The sequence below is a fragment of the Strix aluco genome, chromosome 10, assembly GCF_031877795.1.
Source record: "Strix aluco isolate bStrAlu1 chromosome 10, bStrAlu1.hap1, whole genome shotgun sequence".
Lineage (NCBI taxonomy): Eukaryota > Metazoa > Chordata > Aves > Strigiformes > Strigidae > Strix > Strix aluco.
In genome coordinates this window covers 22,882,348-22,900,874 of record NC_133940.1, presented here as the reverse complement: position 1 = coordinate 22,900,874, position 18,527 = coordinate 22,882,348, and the positions used below count along the sequence as shown (strand labels likewise).

Sequence of the window (18,527 nt, the reverse complement as noted above, 5' to 3'; positions counted from 1 at the left end):
TCAAAAACATCAGCAAAAAAAAAAAAACCTCCGAAGAAATGCAAAGGGTATGCAGCTTATCTAGGGATACTTTCCCTTCAAAAATTTAAGGTAGGCTTGTAGGATCTCAAAAACCAGCAACAAAACAACAAAGAGAAGGAAGAACCTTTCTTCCAGATATTCAAATTTGGTCAAATTTCTCCACTCCTGACTGGACTATGTAAAATGAATTCCAATATCCTACCAATGAAATACTCCATTAAACTTTTCACACCTCACAGAGGTTGTTTAATTATAGAAAACATAAGCTTTGTTTTACATGTCTTCACAGAGAACGCAATAACTGCTATGAATGATACCAGTAACCCTACATAAGCTGCTGTTAGATGAAAGCACATCTTCATAAGGCTGTTCAATGCCTGAAACAAATACACTAGTATTTGTTGATGCAAACAGTTAATTTAGAAAAATTGCTATAAACATAATGTTCTCAAAGGGAACATATATATGTAGTTATAGACAGTATTATTAAATAAAATTCTGACTCTTTGGAATGGTTATATATTAATAATGCAGTAATAAATGGCCTTATAAGGAAGGTGCTGTTGTTGGTTGTTTCCAATATTAACAAATTAACTGAATAAGCATGCTTTAAAAAAAACCCAAATGGCGGGGGGTTTGGCATAAGGCATAAAACAAGCCAGCCTTAACCAGTGAAACGTCATTGCAGACTGTATGATATGCTTTCACTAATGTCTGTTATGTGTATTTAACTATGGGTGGCTGCTTCTATGTGAGTAATCCATTACCTGGCTTTTAAAAATTATGCACTAATTTCAGGAGTCCGTACTCAAAAACACTTCAAGGAATTGTGAACTATACTTGGAGCATTAATTCCTCTACAAACTTTATTTTACTTTAGCAGGATTTTTTTATAAGCCTGATGAACTTGTGAGTACCTCCTTCCCAACGCTGGCTTTTTCAGTTGTCCTCCAAAGACTTATAGCTCTTCAGGTGAAGGAACGCTTGGACATTACCTTTGTGGTACCATATTTATTCACTATCAGGATAATTAGGGACTAATGTGAGAAGATGAACTCAAAATTTTGAAATGCTATGAGTTTAACATAGATGGTATACTTTTGAAACTGTGAGAAATAATTATATCCCTTTTGCATGTGACCTGTCATGAATTTACCTTAAATGTTGTTGCCTTTCTATGAAGAGTAATCTCTGAATGTTATAGTGTTTTTACTTACAGTTCAGTTTGAGTTTTAACTCTGCTGCTTGGATTAACTAAAAATGTGTGTATTGCTGCCATGTAATTGGCTGCTCTCCTACATTTCTATTTTGGCTTATTTTTAAATGGATGTCTTTGCAGCGTGACAGAATAACAAGCTTCAGAAAATCAGCGGCGAAAAAAGAGAAACCTCTCATTCAGCATCCTATTGACTCTCAACCTTCTATAAGTGAAATCCCGCTTGCACAGGCACTTGTTGATGAGCGTTGCATGAACTTATCAGAAAAAGAAGTTATGGATCTCTTTGAAAAAATGATGGTAAGATGATGTGCTACATCATTCTATGAGGTTTTAATTTGTTTTCATGCTGGCATTGATTATGGAGTAGTAATTTTCAAATGTTGTCATTTTGGAAATAGTAATTACTTGGGAGGGTACAGCATAGGCCTAATAGACCTGTCTAAATTGACACATAAAAAACTGAGTAGCTCACAGAATGCTAGTACTATATATGTTTAAATTACTTGGTCTACTTCTACAGAGAAAACAAAGACAAAAAACAAAAAATAAAAATCTTAAGCTGTTGACTGCTTCATTAAGATAACCTCTATAGATCTTAGTTGCAGTAGTTAGATACTGGTGTTGAAGGATAGTTTTTGATAAAATTAAGTAAATGCCTTTGAAAAATAGTAATTTCCATTAATAGTAATTTCCATTAATAAAATCTTAATGTATAGAAAGCTGACTTTTTGTATGCTCTTGAATATTTTCTGTCTTAGGATCACTAGTCCAGGTTTGTGCTTCTACTCACAAGCAAGCTTTTCTATTAGTAATAAAAAACCAAACTTTTGAAGTAGGTGTGTGTGAATTCTGCTGTGCACACAGGTGTTGATACATGAACTATCAGGAGATGCAGTATTTTGAGTATTGTGAGAAATACTGTTTTCTGCATCATTCTCTAAAATTGTTGTAAACTTCCATATGGTCAGTATGGCCTAAAAAAAATCTCCTGTTCCACTGTGTAGTGCTGTTCTGTTCAATGAAGTTGTGAATTTCTTTTGAAAGATCGGATAAGTGTCCTTCCTTGATTTGCTTGTTAAATGATTAATTTTTAGCTTTTCCAAGTAATGAAGCAGACAATAGGTCTGTCTTCCAGAGACTAATAATTATTTGAAAAAGCTGTTAGCTAGTAAGGTATTACAGTAACATTTACCGGTCTTAGATGATAGTCTGAAGCTACTTTGACTTTTAATGGCGAGACTAGTCATGACTAGTAATGATTACGTGTTGTATTTAATCAGTTAACAAATTGAAACAAGTATCTTTAGGTTTAATCTAGCAGAATATTTAAATTTGTAGATTTGTTTTAAATACATCAGTTGGAACGCATTCACGTCTGCCCCTGCCATGATCTAATAATCTAGGCAATAACTGCCTTCTGATTAGATAATGCAGGAATGGTGTCTGCTGTGGTAAGATTTTTTTAAAAAACACAGGAACTTCACCAGAGTTAACACGTAATGTGATCAACTTGAGGTGTAGAATTTTTGATTTTGTCTTCTAGTTTTATTTCTTGAGCCAAATTTCACTAATGGTAACTACCTTTGATGCAATTGGAGTTTTGGCTAAGTCTTGGAAACAGTGAACACTGGAAGTGACAGAATTAAATGAAAAAATTGGGTAGCTCAGAATTAAACAAACTGAAACTCACATACACTGGAAAAAGTCACTTCTGTTTGTTTAAAAATGAGCTGTTTGTTTAAGAAAAGGAGTATAAAAATAACAAAGACTAATAAAAAGCATGAAATAGAATTTGATGTTGTGTGGCCTGTTTCTTTATAGGAAGACATGAATCTAAATGAAGAACGTAAAGCTCCTTTAAGAGATAAAGACTTGACCACAAAACGTGAGATGGTTGTCCAATACATTTCTGCAACTGCCAAATCTGTAAGTAGTCATCTCTCCACGACAGATAGATGAAAGTAAGAAGCTTAACTTTGTGAGTCTTATGCTTTTCAAGCTTGAGACTTTCAATTTTTTTGTCTGGATTTATGTTCTAAGAGTGGTAGGAAAAAAAAATTAATCCGTACTTACTAATATACCTGTATATAAATGTACTTATTAATACACATGCTTGCAGCTACATCTGAAGGTGAAGTTTGTATTTCAGTTGTTGGGCAATGTAAAAACTTTATGCTTGCTTGTAAACCATAAATCCAGTGCTGTAGAGTAATGGATGGCACCTGAGTGGATTTCTGTGGAATTCATCTTATAAATTTTTGGTACCAAAAGTTTTTGGAAGGGATAGCATGACTTCATGGTTTCAGTAATTGCATACGTGCTAGATGTACAATTTGCAGTGCTAGAGACATGGAATCAAGATATTAAAATTATTTAAAATTTAAGTAAAGCCAGTGTTTTAGCTTAATTTTAATGTGTTGAATACTGCATTAAATATTCCATTAATGAAAAAATAGTCTTGAAACAAGTTTCAAATTATATTTTGAGTAGAAAAAAATACATTCAGACCTTTAATTTGTGTTGATCATTCTCTGTACTTAAGTTGATTGATTAACCCTTTCTTGATGGATCCTTCATGCAGAATTTTTGAAGTCAGTCTGTTTTGAGGTGCCAGAAGTGTAAGAGAATGACTGGATGCCCCAGATTTGTTGGGGTGGAGAAATAGAATGTCAGGTAGTAAAGAACTCCAGTTCATTTTCTGCAGTGGGACTATTAGTACTAATTAGTAATGCTTTTTGTGTGTTAAAAAGTTGACTACAGCAAATATAGATTTTACCATATAAAAGGAAAATATGCCACAAAAATTCAGGAATGTTGAATGAAACTATATATGTTGTGGTTTCCTTAGAAATAGAATTTGTCCTGATTTGTGCCACTACTGGTTATATAAAGATTTGTGAAGAAGGTAGTGATGAATTGCGAGGAACTGAATGTGTTGCAGTACTGGGGGGAAGTGAGTGTGTGGGACAGTAGCTTTGTGTATCCAAGGGGCAGTAGTATGCTTCAAGTGATAAAATTTACTGTCAGCATAGTTCTTCAGTAAAATTAAGTATGCATATGATTTTATTTGGGAATTGGGATAAATCTCATCTTTTTTTCACACTTAAATTATTGTGTGCCATAAAACGTTACTGGAAATTAAGACTGGGGAATAATTGTTCAAATACAAAATGGCAGCACTGCTAGGAGTTCAACAGAGCCGAGTATGAGTGCTAAATACAGATAGCATTGAATAAGCTGTTTCTTAGTGAAATAAACTGGCAAATGAGATTGTGTTGGTGTCTGCCTAATGAATCTATAAGCATGGACTGCAAGCAGTACAGTTGATTTGTCTTTTCACCTTTAAAATCAGCTCTGCAGTGTTAAATTCCAAAAAATTAAAAGTACAGTGACATGCAATTATTAAATGCAAATGCTTTGCATGAAACATTATAAACTTAAGTGAGGAAAAACTTGCATTATAAGGTCAAAATGGTGATGTACATTTGAGAGGAGTGATGTTCCCTCTTGAGTTCATTTTAAACAAAATCCACAGTCCTTCAGTCTGTTCTGGAAGGAATCCAGTGCTTAAAGCGTGGTCTAGCTAAACACACAAGTTATTGGAGAATTATTCAAGCTTATACAATGAATATTATGAAATTTCCTGTTAATATAGTTTGCCTAGACTATCTTTGGGAGCTATGGATTGTGTGTTTTAAGGTTTTTGTCTTCACTTAAGGATCAATGTTAATTTTTTTTAGTAAGTGAAAATATTTTATTGAAGTGGTAGAAACTTTCACAATGGAAGTACTTGCAATTCTTTCCCAAAAAGTAGGTGGACGATGGTGATCTCTCTTATATAAAATGTTACTGAAACGTAGCTGCTTCAAGTACCGTAATTTTGTAGCTGAGTAAGAAAAGCATGACTGCCACTGCATGTCTAATTGCTAAAAATTTTAACAGATTGCATTGCCATATGAGCTGCAGCATGGGAAACTTATCAGAACTGGGGATACCTTTGCCAAAATGTACTAACAATTTAAAAAAACCCCCAAAACTAAAATGTCCTCATACATGAATGTGCGCTTTGAACTTAAGTCAGCGCCAGTATGGATGTTTTATACATATGCAAAATGTTATTCCTAATGGAAAAAGAGCTTGTATTGAAGTTTATGTACTTCAGTAAGTCCTTGCAGTTGAATCACAGCATTTGAATGGAGTAATTTAAGGTTGTTCAGAAATATAAATGACCTTTCTGTAGCATGTTACCCTAATTCGGCTTTTAAATAGCTAGTATCTTAACTGATTTTAAAAAATAAGTAGAGCTCAGTTGTAAAATGCTGATTTGGATCTTACAATAAAGCAAAAACCTAATTTCCGCTTTTAATTTTGTCTTCTGTTTAGTTAAACTAGTATTCTGCTTGGTTGAATACGACCCCCAACCAGTTTTTACTGCATCATGAATTGTCAAACTTCCTTCAGGCCATCTTCAGGCTTGTCATCCGTGAAAATGCTGATCGCGTTCAAAATGATCTTTCTTTAAATTTTCTACCTTTTTCTTTGGTCACAGATAATAGTTCACCTGTCTCCCTTTTTATACTGAAAATACTTGGGCCTTTTCTTGTACTTAGAGCTCACAAAACACATTTAACAGTTGATGTGACTTTTCTTCCAGTTCGTTTCATGTTTGTTAGGCTTTTGAGCTCTCTGCTCATTTGAAAATATCACTCTCATTTGCTTAACCAAATTCTTTTTACATTTGGTGCTTCATTTTCTCTGCCTTGTGTGCCATCTGCAGCATGTTGACCATGCTTTTCTAAAACACCGTACTGCCTTCAGAGTTCTGAGTGAGAAAGAATCCTTGGTTTTCAATGGATAAAAAAAGCTTTCATTTTCCTTGGGGGATGGAGGATGTGTGAAAGCTAATAAGCTGAATGCTTTCATGTGAAGTCATTATCTGTGCTTCTGATTCCTTCTCTCACTCGAAGAGAAAGATTGTTGACTACGGAAATTATACTTGGGAAATGGTGAAGGCTCAGAATTCTGTTTCAGAACTGAACTTGGTGACATCTCATGCTATATTGAATGAGTTAAACATTGATGGGAGAAGAAGGTAGTAAATTAGGAAAGGAGACTGTCTGGTGATGACAGTCCATCTTGTGCTCCTAGAGGAAGCTTCATCAGGAAGAGGAGAGAAGAGGTGATTGTGAAAGACTTATAGGGACTTCTGTCTTCTGAAAGACTTCCTAAAAGAATAATGGAAGAGATAAGTGTAGTAAATGAAGCAGAGACTGAACAGATAGAATCAAATTCACATCTCAGAACAAAATCATACTGTCTCAGGCTCTTAATCAGATAAAAGTGGTTATTTAATAAACTGGCTGCTATCAAATTGCAGCAAACAGCTGACAAGGAAAGGCCTACAATATTTAAGCAGAAGTCCATAGTCCTGGTGTTCACAGGAACGTGGTCATTTCTGCAATGTGATAGAACAGGGCAGAGATGTGCTGCCTTTCTGCAGTTTCTTCCTTGTAAGGTCAACTTCTTGTTCATGAATATGCAGAGATGCTGTTCCATGGTAAAAAAGAGAAGATGTCATTCTGAAAATCACTGTTCAATTGTCCATGTAATTAAAAGCATCCATACTGAGCAGTTGAAGAAAAATGCCACATGAAATTTTCTGAAATGCAAGTTAGATTTATAACTGTAGGCTATGTTTTTGATTATGAAAACTTAATTAAATTCAGTGATGACATCATCAGAATAGATCAAAAGCTTCATAATAAGTGAAGTTGTTATATGTACAAGGAAGTCAATATGCCATTAGCTTTTTCTGTAGTTTTCTTGGTGTCATATATAAAATCTGACCTGATAATTTTAACGTAATGGCATATTTCCTAATCTTTCAAGATGTGGTTGGCAAGCTAGGTATTTAGTTAGTTGTTTGTAAATGTGTAAGATACTGACGATTCCGCAATGGAACACAAGATTTCAAATTATTTCTCCTACAGTAGAACGACTTGTTTTCCTGATGAAAAGCTGTAACTCTTAAACAGTTTGATAAAGTAATGAAAGAATGTAACTACTACTAATGATTAAACACTGAAAAGTTTGTGTGATGCTACGTCCTACTAAGTACTTTGCTGTGTTTATTTATGTATTATTATTATCTTTTTTACACAATAACCTCTCTTGGCTGACCACTGCATGCAGATAGTCGGAAGTAAAGTTCCGGTGAGTATGAACATGATAGTTTTGTTTTTTCTTATGACTACACTTCCATTTTTAGAGATTAGGCTGGAATATTTTAGACTTTTCTCTTGGATTTAGAAGTTCAGTGGGCATAACTGAATCCTTGTTACATCCAAATAATTATCAACTCCCTCAGTCATGTTTATCTTAAAAGTACAATCAACAATCTTATACTGGTGAGGGATCTGTGTTTAAATTGTCAGGAATCTATTTCCAAATACTTCAGTCTTGCTGAGCACTTAGCTGTTCATTGTGAGCAATAAAGATAATTTAGTTTTGTCTTGCGTTTTATTGAAGGCAATCAATCAAAACTTTAAGTTCACAGTATTTGACTAACTTCATTCTGTTTAAATGTAGATTTTTTTTAATATCCTAATTGTTAGTATTCATAGTTTGTCGTGGAAATGTCAGCTGCTGGATATCAGTGTGAGGATAAGATTAATATAGAGGATTCAGAAGGTCAGTTAATAAGCATAAGATGAGATCACTCACAGCATAATTTTTCTGTTATTAAGTGCTCAGCTACATTTTATGTTGTCATTATGGAATTTAGAGGGTTTGTTTTTTTTTTTTGGAACAAGTATTTGGGACTTAATTTGTTAGGACTGAACTCAGCAAATTTTTTGCTTCCCAGAAAAAAGGATTTTTGGGGAAATAATTACATACACATTTTAAGTGATGACTGAAAGCAAAGAATTTTCTTTAATTATGGATGGGCTTTAGTTTTGACTGGAGCCAAAACAGGCTTTTCAGGTACTACAGGGTTTTCTACTTAGGTCATATTCAGTACTTATATTTTGTAGTAAAAATAATGAATAACAACCTATGACTTTAAATTGTCTAATCATTACCTCCAGATGTACTTAAATATTTAACGATATTGTACATAGGGATAAAACAGTTGCTGTTAGCTTTTTTTATTCAGACTGGTTTTTAAACAGTTTGGTCTGTATTCACCAGTACTTTTTAGTTTTGTACTAGTACAAAACTAACTAGTACTGTACAGTACTAGTTCTTATGCTGATAGAGAAAATACATAAGCACAATGAAGGTATTTAAAGGTATTTGATTTTTGAGGGGACAAGTTATTAATTCTCCAGTTCAGTGCGTTAAAACCAGTTTCAAATAATTCCTGTTGCCATGTAATTTCCTTAGGATATGAATTAGCTGATCAGCTGCTTTGTGAAGAGATCGTTTTATAAAGGAAACTGGTATATGCAGAATGGGTAGTGGAGAAATGCTGTAATATCTGTTTTCTTCCCCATGCCTTTTAATTTGGCATCTGATAGAGAGCAAGAATAGTTATGCTTCAAAAGCATGTTTTTGCACTGATAACTTGCAAAATAGTAAGATAAGAAATGCTGCTTTTAGAGTACGGCTTCTGCATATTATTGCTTAAAGAATGCATGCATCTTGGTGTCAGCTACCTCAACTTGTTCAAGGAATTTGACACTGTCCTGCATGGTATCCTTGTCTCTAAATTGGAGAGTGGAATTGACAGATAGACCACTCGGTGGATAATGAATTGGCTGGGTGGTCACACTCCAAGACTTGTGGACAACAGCTCGATGTCCAAGTGGAGAGCAGTGACAAGTGCCGTTCCTCAGGGGTCGGTGTTGGGACCAGTGCTGTTTAACATCCTTGTCGGCGGCATTGAGATCGAGGGACCAAGTGCACCCTCAGCAAGTTTGCTGATGACACCAAGCTGTGTGGTGGGGTTGACATGCTGGAGGGAAGGGATGTACCATCCAGAGGGACGTGGACAGGCTGGAGAGTTGGGCCTGTGCAAACCTCATGAAGCTCAACAAGGCTAAGTGCAAGGTCCTGCACATGGGTTGGGGCAATCTCAAGCACAAATACAGGCTGGGCCATGAGTGGATTGAGAACAGCCCTGCGGAGGAGGACTTGGCGGTGTTGGTTGATAAGTTCAACATGACCTGGCAATGTGCCCTTGCAGTCCGACTAGCCGCTGTATCCTGGGCCACATGAGAAGAATGGTGACCAGCAGGCCAAGGGAGGGAATTCCCCCCCCCTCGATTTCACTCTTGTGAGACCCCAGCTGGAGTACTATGTTCAGCTCTGCTACCCCCAGCGTAAGAAGGATGTGGACCTCTTGGAGACAGTCCAGAGGAGGCCATGAAGATTATCAGGGGACTGGAGCACCTTCCCTGTGAGGACGGGCTGAGAGAGTTGGGGGTGTTCAGCCTGGAGAGGAGAAGGCTCTGGGGAGAGCTTAGAGCCCCTCCCCCCAGTACTTAAAGGGGCTACAGGAAAGCTGGGGAGGGACTCTTTATCAGAGGGTGTAGGGATAGAACAAGGAGTAACGGGTTTAAACTGAAAGAGGGTAGAATTAGATTAGATATAAGGAAGAAATGCTTTACTGTGAGGGTGGTGAGGCACTGGCACAGGTTTCCCAGAGAAGCTGTGGTTGCCCCCTCCTGGAAGGGTTCAAGGCCAAGTTGGACAGGGCTTTGAGCAACCTGGGCTGGTGGAAGGTGTCCTTGCCTGTGGCAGGGGGGTTGGAACTAGATAACCTTTAATGTCTGTTTCAACCAAACCTTTCTGTGATTCTATATTTTTATTGGATTCATCCTTTGGAATTTGATTGCATCTGCTGGCATATTTAGGTATTTTTCTGAAGATTTACAGATTTATTGTGTTGAGGGAGAAGAAGAAATTCAATACTAATACTATTGGGTTGTAGTGACAATTGCAGAGAACAGGTTTGCCTGTTAATGGGGAGTTTACAGCTTTAACTTACTTCTACTTGAGACCTCAAGCACTCATGCCCACTTGTCCTTTTAGCTGCCTGCAAAGTAACCTTTCCTTGCTTTTATAGGCAGTGATAATTGCGTTGAAATGGCAGCAGCCCATCTTCTGTTTACCTGTAAGGCATTTATGTAGATGTCTAAAGTAGGATTACCTTGTTAGTTCTGTTTGTAATGCGTTAAATTAATGTATTTGGCTAATATCTACAGGGTGAAGTGGATATGGACTGTGTAAACTTCCAGTTTCTAGTTCAGGAGCTGATAGTGTTTCATACTGCTTTTCCAAGTCAAATGTGCAACAGCTAGAGTATATGTGGTTCAAAAAATTAATTGAAAATGCTTTTATTGCTTTCCTAAAAACAAGGAAACAAACCACCCCCACCCCCCCCAAACAAATTGTCTTATATAACTTTATTATTATACTCTAATTAAAATACAGTAGTTTCTTTGCTTGAGATTAGAAACAGAATTGTATTAACAAAGTATGCAAAAACTCTTCAGTTAGTAATTCGCAAGGGAGAAAGTATAAGTGATTAGTTCCACGTTGTTAATAATTATGCTGGTACCGGTTACTTGCTGCTGTCTAAAGAGTGATTTTTTCGAAATTATGGAACCCGGTATAATATATTGGATAGAAGTGACCACCTATGATATTGTGAGATTTTTATTCAGTGTACTACTGGCTGCCAACATTCTCACTGAAGTAAACACTATTTCATGGAAGCAATATACTTACAACTTCTTCAGCTAGACCTGGCTTTAGCTTGGGACCTAATGAGGTCTGAATTGTCTGGTGCCCCTGAGAGGAGTAGTTTGTGCAGGTTTTTCAGATCTTGTATTTTAACTGTTTCAGCCTGTCCATTTGGTTCAGGTGTGCTCCGCAGTTCTTTACCACCAAGTAGATCCAATATCTCATTATTTCCCCATGGAGGGCAAAATGCTTTAGCTTTCCCATTTTGTTAGATATTGGTTCTCAAGTTTGTTTTCAGGCCTCTGGTGGCACATCTGAGTAGTGTATAAAGCTGGACATTTGCTAAGTCCTGGGTGAGGAATTTCTTTGCCTAGGTAACAACTTTGAAATCACTTGAAGTCAAAGTAGAGTAAGATAAACTGTAATAGAAATCTCTAAAATATTTAATTTTTGCCTGGTTTGCTAAACATAAAAAAAAAAAAGTTTGTGTAGAGAACGAACTGTGCTTAATTTGTTTTTCACTGTATCCTGCATTGTAAGGTGTCTGTACTGTCGCTCTGTCGCTGTTGTCCCTTAAACCCTGAAATGTGTTCTACACAGAGATTTAAATTGGTTAGATTTACCACCTTCATGGGAAAGCAAACTCGGTTTTCTTTTACTTACTGTTTTTTTGTGAGACTTACGGCAGTTCCCTTAAACTTAGTTTTTCACTAAAACTTCATTGCTCTTAACTTCCTCAGAGAAGGATTTTTAAATGTGCAGTCCAGGCTTTCATTTGAGTTGTCATGAATGAATAATTCTATGCCTTAATTGTAATACTGTGAAGGTGACTGGTCATAAAGTACTTTCTAAGATTTTTGATCTTATGCATTGAGTTAATTTCTGAAAGTTCTGGTGTGGGACCTAACCCTCTGAGTTTCTTTGTACTTCACTTTTGCCTTCGTCTTTATTAGATGCTCTTGCATAAAGCATATCTTTCACTGAGACCTTGTACTTCAAAGGAAATGATAAATGTCTATATTAAAATTGATCCATGTGAAGGCATAGCATTACGTGAAAGTAGTATTCCAATAAAACTCTCTTTGAATAGGGAAATAAAAGAAATAACTCCTGGTTGTAGCACTACAATTAGCATGGCTAGAGGTAAGAATGGATTGAGATGAGAAGTTGATTGCAGAAAATACCAGAAAGTAATCCTGTTAAGCTGAGAATTCTCTAGCATAAGTGGAGTATTTGGGTGGAAGGTTTTGAGAATAGATTTTTATGAGCCATCTTTAGTGATCATCAGTTTTGGGGGGGGGGGGGGGGGGGGAAGGAAGAGGAGATGGTTCCTTATTGCTGTGCAATTAAAGGTGCTTAGTCGTAGAAACAATGGAGAAATATGCTGTCCTGTAAGGTATGATAATGAGGCTTAAGAGATCATGCTGCCAATTCCTCTAACTTTTGACCTGTTTAACTGGTTTTGAGGGAGTCATATGTCTTATGAAAACAAGAGGCTAGACAGAGGAGAGCGGCCTCACTGATGTCCTCAATGCGTAGAAAGAGGAGGCAGTGAGAGGACAAGTACAAAAGAAAATGTAACGAAAACCTGCAATGACTCATCTGAATAGGGATCTCCTTTGGATCTTGCAGCCGACCACAGTGGAAGGGCTAACCACAGGAAACAATCTTTTTCCAAAAACCACTATATCTTGCTTTCTGGAGTGCTTTTCAGGGTCTAGCTTAACATGTAATGGTATTTGCTTGAAGTTGCCATTGTCTCATCTCTTTATAGATTTTGTGGCTTACAGCAGCGTTTCTGTTCTCTTTTAGGGTTTGGGGAATGGCTGTTGTCTGAAATAACAAAAACTGTATCCAGTATTGTGTAGATGGTGTACATTAGTTACACATAAAATCTTTTTCATCCAATGCAGTGAATGGCATAAAGCTGTTCCTGTTTTCTAGTTCTTTACCTTACAGTCTTCAGAGTGATGACTTTTTTTGAACTATGATGTTTTTTAATATATAGTGCTAATGTAACTATCTGATTTAAAGTTAGTTCCTACTCTTATAAAGATAACTTTTACCCATTCATTTCTTTTTTCCTTTGGTGGAAGACCATCTCTTTGCTTAGGAGGTTGACAGTGACATTGATGGTTCCTTTATATCCTATTTACTCATCTTTCTCTATCTTGGTCCTTTGATGTATAACTGGCATGCATTGTCCAGTTGAAGGTGCTGTGCATGTCAGCAACAAACATCCAGAGGACACCGTTGTCTTAATGCCTTAATAATCTGTGTCAGATTTTTGTTTTGTTGAGGTGAGGACAAACAAGCAAAGTATATTGTGAACACTTACATAGTTCTGTTATATGCATTAATACTGCAATGTATGTTTGTCAAAATCATTAACTTAAATGTAGACAAGCCATTTTGTCATCAGCCATACTTACTGTCATTTTTGGAAAATGGATGGTAAGAATTTGAGTAGAGCAAACCAGAAACTTTGTAACAAGCGTAGCTTTTCGAAAGACAATTTAGAAGATTACAGTAGTCGGAGAAGTTCCTGACACAATTAAAACCAAATACGTATAAATCCTATTCTAGTTCAGGCACTTTCCATGTTGCCTTGAGACGCATGACATGTTTATCAGGTTCTCCAACAGACCATTTAGAGCTAAAGAGCTTTAGGAACTCTATATTAATCATAACCACTCTTCTGAGATAAGCCTACTTTTCTGCAGCTTGTCAGAGCTGTGCAAAAATTAGCTGCAGTCCTTGGTAAAACATCTTGTGTATTGTTCATGGTTTTGAATACTACAAGTCTAAAAACTGGTTATCAGGAATTTTAGTACTGAAATACATTGTAGGCAGTTATTCTTCTATAATGACACTTGAGCAGGGAGATGAGCTCTTTGTCAAATCTCCAATATGATTCTTTTGTAGCAAATAAGATCCTCTAGAGATCTCTTATTAGTGACTAGACATGGAATCATGGTACAGCAAGAAATCGAGTCATGCAGTTGCATGATTTCAAAAGCACTGATTTAACAGCTGGTGGATACCAGCTCCTTTTCAAAGTCATTTTCAGTGTCTTATCTTCTTCCTTTCTTTTGGAGAAGAGAGAATTAATGTTAGAGTAAGGGTATGTCCATAGTGATAATGCACAGCTTTTTTGAAATGGAAGTTAGGTACAGTGGTAATGATCAGACAAGCTTAATAACAATTGTGGGAGTTGTTGTGTCTCTCTGTTTATGGTTGTTTCTAATACAGTATTTGTGAAGTAGATGTTAAGTGAGAGTGTGTAGCAGTTAAATATTGTAATACAACTGAGTGATGGAGTTAAATTTTTATGTCCAAGATGTAGTACATGCACTTTACTCAAAGAAGTTGAGAAGATTCCAGAAAAATATTTACCCTTGTGATGCAAAACCTAAACTATTAAACACTTAATTAAAATCAAGTCAGGTGTCTTTAATAGTTTTATAGGGAAAACTCTGATTTTAAAATTCACACGGGAATATTGGCCTTACTTGTTACCATTTAAACGCTACTGTGATCAATATAACATTAAGCAGCGTTCTGTTTTCTGTGATAGGGTGGACTGAAAAACAGCAAGCATGAATGTACACTGTCATCGCAAGAATATATTCATGAATTGCGATCTGGAATTTCAGAGGAAAAGCTTCTTAATTGTCTAGAGTCTTTGAGAGTGTCTCTAACTAGCAATCCAGTCAGGTAAGTAATAATTTCTGCTGTATTTTTCATCATGCTGTTTTTGCTAAGCAATAAAGGGTTGTGTGGTTTGGTTTTTTTTTTGTTTTTTGGTTTTTTTTTTTTTTTACCAGAGTAATTATTCTGATTCTCAATGATTCACTGGAAAAGAATAAGTGAAACTTTTGCGACTGTATACAATATCTTCTCACCTTTCACAGTAGTTCTCAACAACTTCTAGTTGTTGGAACTAAGCATTTGTCTTAATGGTTGATCAGGTCTTCCTGGGAAGTGCGACTTAAAGCAGCATCTATGAAGATGTAGAAGCAGTATTGGAGACGTAACTTTGCAAGTTTTACATTTGATTAAGAAATAATGAAATGCATTTTTTTTCCTTTTGCCAGCTGGGTTAACAATTTCGGGCATGAAGGTCTTGGACTTCTGTTGGATGCATTGGAAAAACTTCTGGACAAGAAACAGTAAGAACTTGGATCATTTGAAGGGAGAGGTGGGGTAGTTTGTGAAGATTGTTTGTACTGACATTTATCTCCTCCTTTTCAAGGCAGGAAAGTATTGATAAGAAGAATCAACATAAACTTATCCAGTGCCTCAAAGCATTTATGAACAATAAAGTAAGAAATATTTTAAATTCAAATGCCTGTAGTATTACTGTGTGTTGTTGACTTAAAGAGCTATGTAACATGTTGAATCTCAGAAAAAGAAGGAAAGCTTGTATATCTGGTGTCATCTGAGTCTTGTCAACTTGAAATGTATGTCTTAAATTTAGTATAACATTTTGCTGAGAGTCTTGTTCATAAACCTTTCTGAGTATGTGTTTTGTCTTAGTTTTGTTAAATAATTTTTATATTTAAATACTTTGCTTTTGGAAGCAAAGAGGATGATAGTATGGATTTAAGGCGAGTTTGGAAATTAATTGCTCATGAAATTGAAAGGAAAATATTACTAAAATCAGGTTTCAGTACATGAGTGGTTTTGTTAATATAATGTACTTTTCACATGATTTGAATATGATTTAATTTCCTTTTAGCTATAGTTTTTTAGAGTTGGTAGGTAGTGGGTAAAGGATAAAACTTTGGCCTAGTTTAAGTTGTATCTAACTTGTTTCTAACGTGGGCTATTCATGTTCACAAAGTGTGAGTACTGTTTCTAGAAGTTGATGTGTTAAACTTGTAATTTTGTTTTATTCATAGAAAAATCTTAAGTGTTGTTATAATGATTTATTCCCCCCCGTCTTTAAAAAATACAACTGTACATTGAAGTTACTTTTAACTACTGTTATTCAGTTTAGTAAAATCTCACAGAATAGCCTGTCTGATGAAGTGGGAGAAGTAAACTTAAATAGTCACACACTTCCCTCCCACTATTCCTACACTTAAAGTTAAAAATTCCTACACTTTAAACAGTTAGATATCTGATTTACCAACTATCCTGTGGTTAATGAAAATGAAAATAAAAAATAATGCTACTTATAAATAAATGTGTGAGTGTTTTTTGATTTATCTGTACAGAAAGTGAAATAGAACACAGAATAAATTTAAGAAGATAGTTGTTTCAGAAAATAATTTCAACTTCTATTGGTCATTGTGTGGAAAATACTATTTTGACTTGCCAGGAGCTGTTAGAGTTCCAGGGAAAAAGAAGTGAACAAATTTCTCATACTGTTGAAGTGTTTCAAATACAGATAGAAAATAAAAACTGATTTGTCTTTTGGTGGATACCCGATTCTACAACATACAGTATCTTCCTTAGGAGCTGACTGTCTGACTTTGATAGGAGAAAGCCTCAAATGTAAGCTCAGGAAGACTGACTTGTGTCCCCGAACAGTAATAGCCATAAGGTTTTAGTAGAGTGTTGCTAAACCTCGTATAGGGGGGGTGTGTGTGTGAAGATTCCTAAGCATCTGAAGCCCAGAGATGATGATGAATATTCGAGGCAAATACAATTTTTCACTGAAAGCTTTTTGTTTCTTTAAGTATGGACTGCAAAGGATTCTAGGAGATGAAAGAAGTCTCTTGCTGTTAGCAAGAGCAATTGATCCAAAGCAACCACACATGATGACTGAAACAGTGAAAATACTTTCTGCTATCTGCATTGTTGGAGAGGAAAACATGTAAGTAAGATATTGAAACAATTTTTTTTTATGCCCATGAGTTGTCAGTTTAGACACAGGTGAGAACACTTGTCAGTGGAACATATGCAGCCTTTTAAGTTTTTACTTTCTTAATGTAGTTTAAATGAGAAGAGCTTTTCACATGTTCCGATGCATTAATCCAGTATTAAATCGGACAAAAGCAAGTGAGCAGAGATCTTGAAACTGTGGTTTAAGTGGAAGGTCTAAAAGGACTATGATTGCTTACTATAGATAAGAGAAGACTTAATGAGCCATAACTGTTCATAAATGGCTGCTGAAAAAAAAAATGTAAGTTATTTCATATATCTCTGAGTATGATCAGGAATTGTGAGCTTTTAATTGCCACAAGAAAAGCTGTCAGTTTTAAAGACACTTTAGAGCAATTTGTGTTGGCATGGGCACTACTGAGCCCATTACAGTGGGGAGAATTGAGACTGGGACGTCTCCCCTGGGGAAGGGAGGTGAACTTACTGTATTGGAAAATTACTGGTTTGACACCGTGTGTTAGGATTTTTATTAGTTAGAAGACAATAATATAGAAATAAATATATGTATGGGTTGTATTAAAATATCATGTCTCTACCTAAACAATAAATTTGAGAGCAGCAAAATGTTTGCATTTGTATGTGAAGTTTTGAGTAGTTCAAGTTATGGAATTGTATAGCACACGTCCATCATATTTTTTTAAAACAAGGATAATAATTTGGCATATGTTTGATTTGAATTATTTGGTGTATTAGTTTAATGAAGGTTCAAAATGGTAAAATCCATATCTTATATGCAATAAATAGATAAAAACATTTTGCTTTCTGAAAAGACCATTTATTAGATGAAATTAGATACAATCTTGCAAAGGTAGTGGCTCATTGGTTGTTTCTTAGCTGAATGTCACAATATTTTGGAGATTCATTCACTTTTTTTTTATTCAACATTAATCTTGTATGTATTTTAACACTTGGTTCTTGGTTTGTTTTCAACTTGATATGGATAGGTGTAGATAAATGCATTTAGATTCTCACTGCATTGAAGTCTTAAATTGTGTAAATAGCAGGCTAAGTATCTTTAAAATGAGAAAGGACTGTGGTATGCTTTTTGACAGTTTATCTTTCTCTTAGTCTGGACAAGCTTTTAGGTGCTATAACAACTGCTGCTGAAAGGCACAATAGGGAGCGTTTTTCTCAGATTGTTGAAGGACTGGAAAACCATGAATTCTTACAACTGCAGGTAGGTTTGCTTTTTTTATATGCTTACTAATACTTCAGAAATAATCTTAAAATACTGGAAGACTGTGTATTATTTTATGATCTTTAAATTACCAGTAAAATCTTTCAGTGCTATTACTCCACTGTTCAGTAAAGGAAGAAATATAAATAGAAATGGCCTGCTGATACTACTTTTTCTAATTGTTAATGGTATGAAACCAAGAAACTCACTTCCTTGTCCCCAAAATAGGATTAAAAAGTCTTAACCTTAATAAAAAGAATCTAATTAGTGATATTCCTTTTCTTGGGTGCCAGATGTCATGCTCAGGTAATAAGTCTGTGAAAGCACTTTATTATCATTTGTCGGTGCTTAATCTTCTTGACTGGGAATTTTGTGTGGTTTAATGGAGCAATAAAAATCCAGAGCTCAGTCTGTCCTTCGAAATGTTTTAGTTGTTGCTACTGGACCCTGAGGAAGTTAGAGTGTGAGGAGTTGGAGGCAATCCACCCTGTATATCTTTTAGGTTTAGGGAAGAAGCATGAAAAAGTA

General features: G+C 35.6%; 1 protein-coding gene across 2 annotated transcripts in view; it reads left to right on the top strand.

The window, feature by feature from the left end:
- Nucleotides 1-18,527, top strand: part of DIAPH2 (diaphanous related formin 2) — a 247,805-nt gene that overhangs the window by 19,871 nt on the left and 209,407 nt on the right. For both annotated transcript variants that reach the window (XR_012624543.1, XM_074834780.1), the window contains exons 3-10: nucleotides 1,361-1,537; nucleotides 3,062-3,166; nucleotides 7,433-7,453; nucleotides 14,508-14,647; nucleotides 15,028-15,102; nucleotides 15,186-15,255; nucleotides 16,618-16,754; nucleotides 17,891-18,003. Coding sequence is in view for 1 of the 2 variants with exons in the window: in XM_074834780.1 (XP_074690881.1) it covers nucleotides 1,361-1,537; nucleotides 3,062-3,166; nucleotides 7,433-7,453; nucleotides 14,508-14,647; nucleotides 15,028-15,102; nucleotides 15,186-15,255; nucleotides 16,618-16,754; nucleotides 17,891-18,003 (838 nt within the window). In the remaining variant the exon portion in view is untranslated. The remainder of the gene's footprint in view (nucleotides 1-1,360; nucleotides 1,538-3,061; nucleotides 3,167-7,432; nucleotides 7,454-14,507; nucleotides 14,648-15,027; nucleotides 15,103-15,185; nucleotides 15,256-16,617; nucleotides 16,755-17,890; nucleotides 18,004-18,527) is intronic.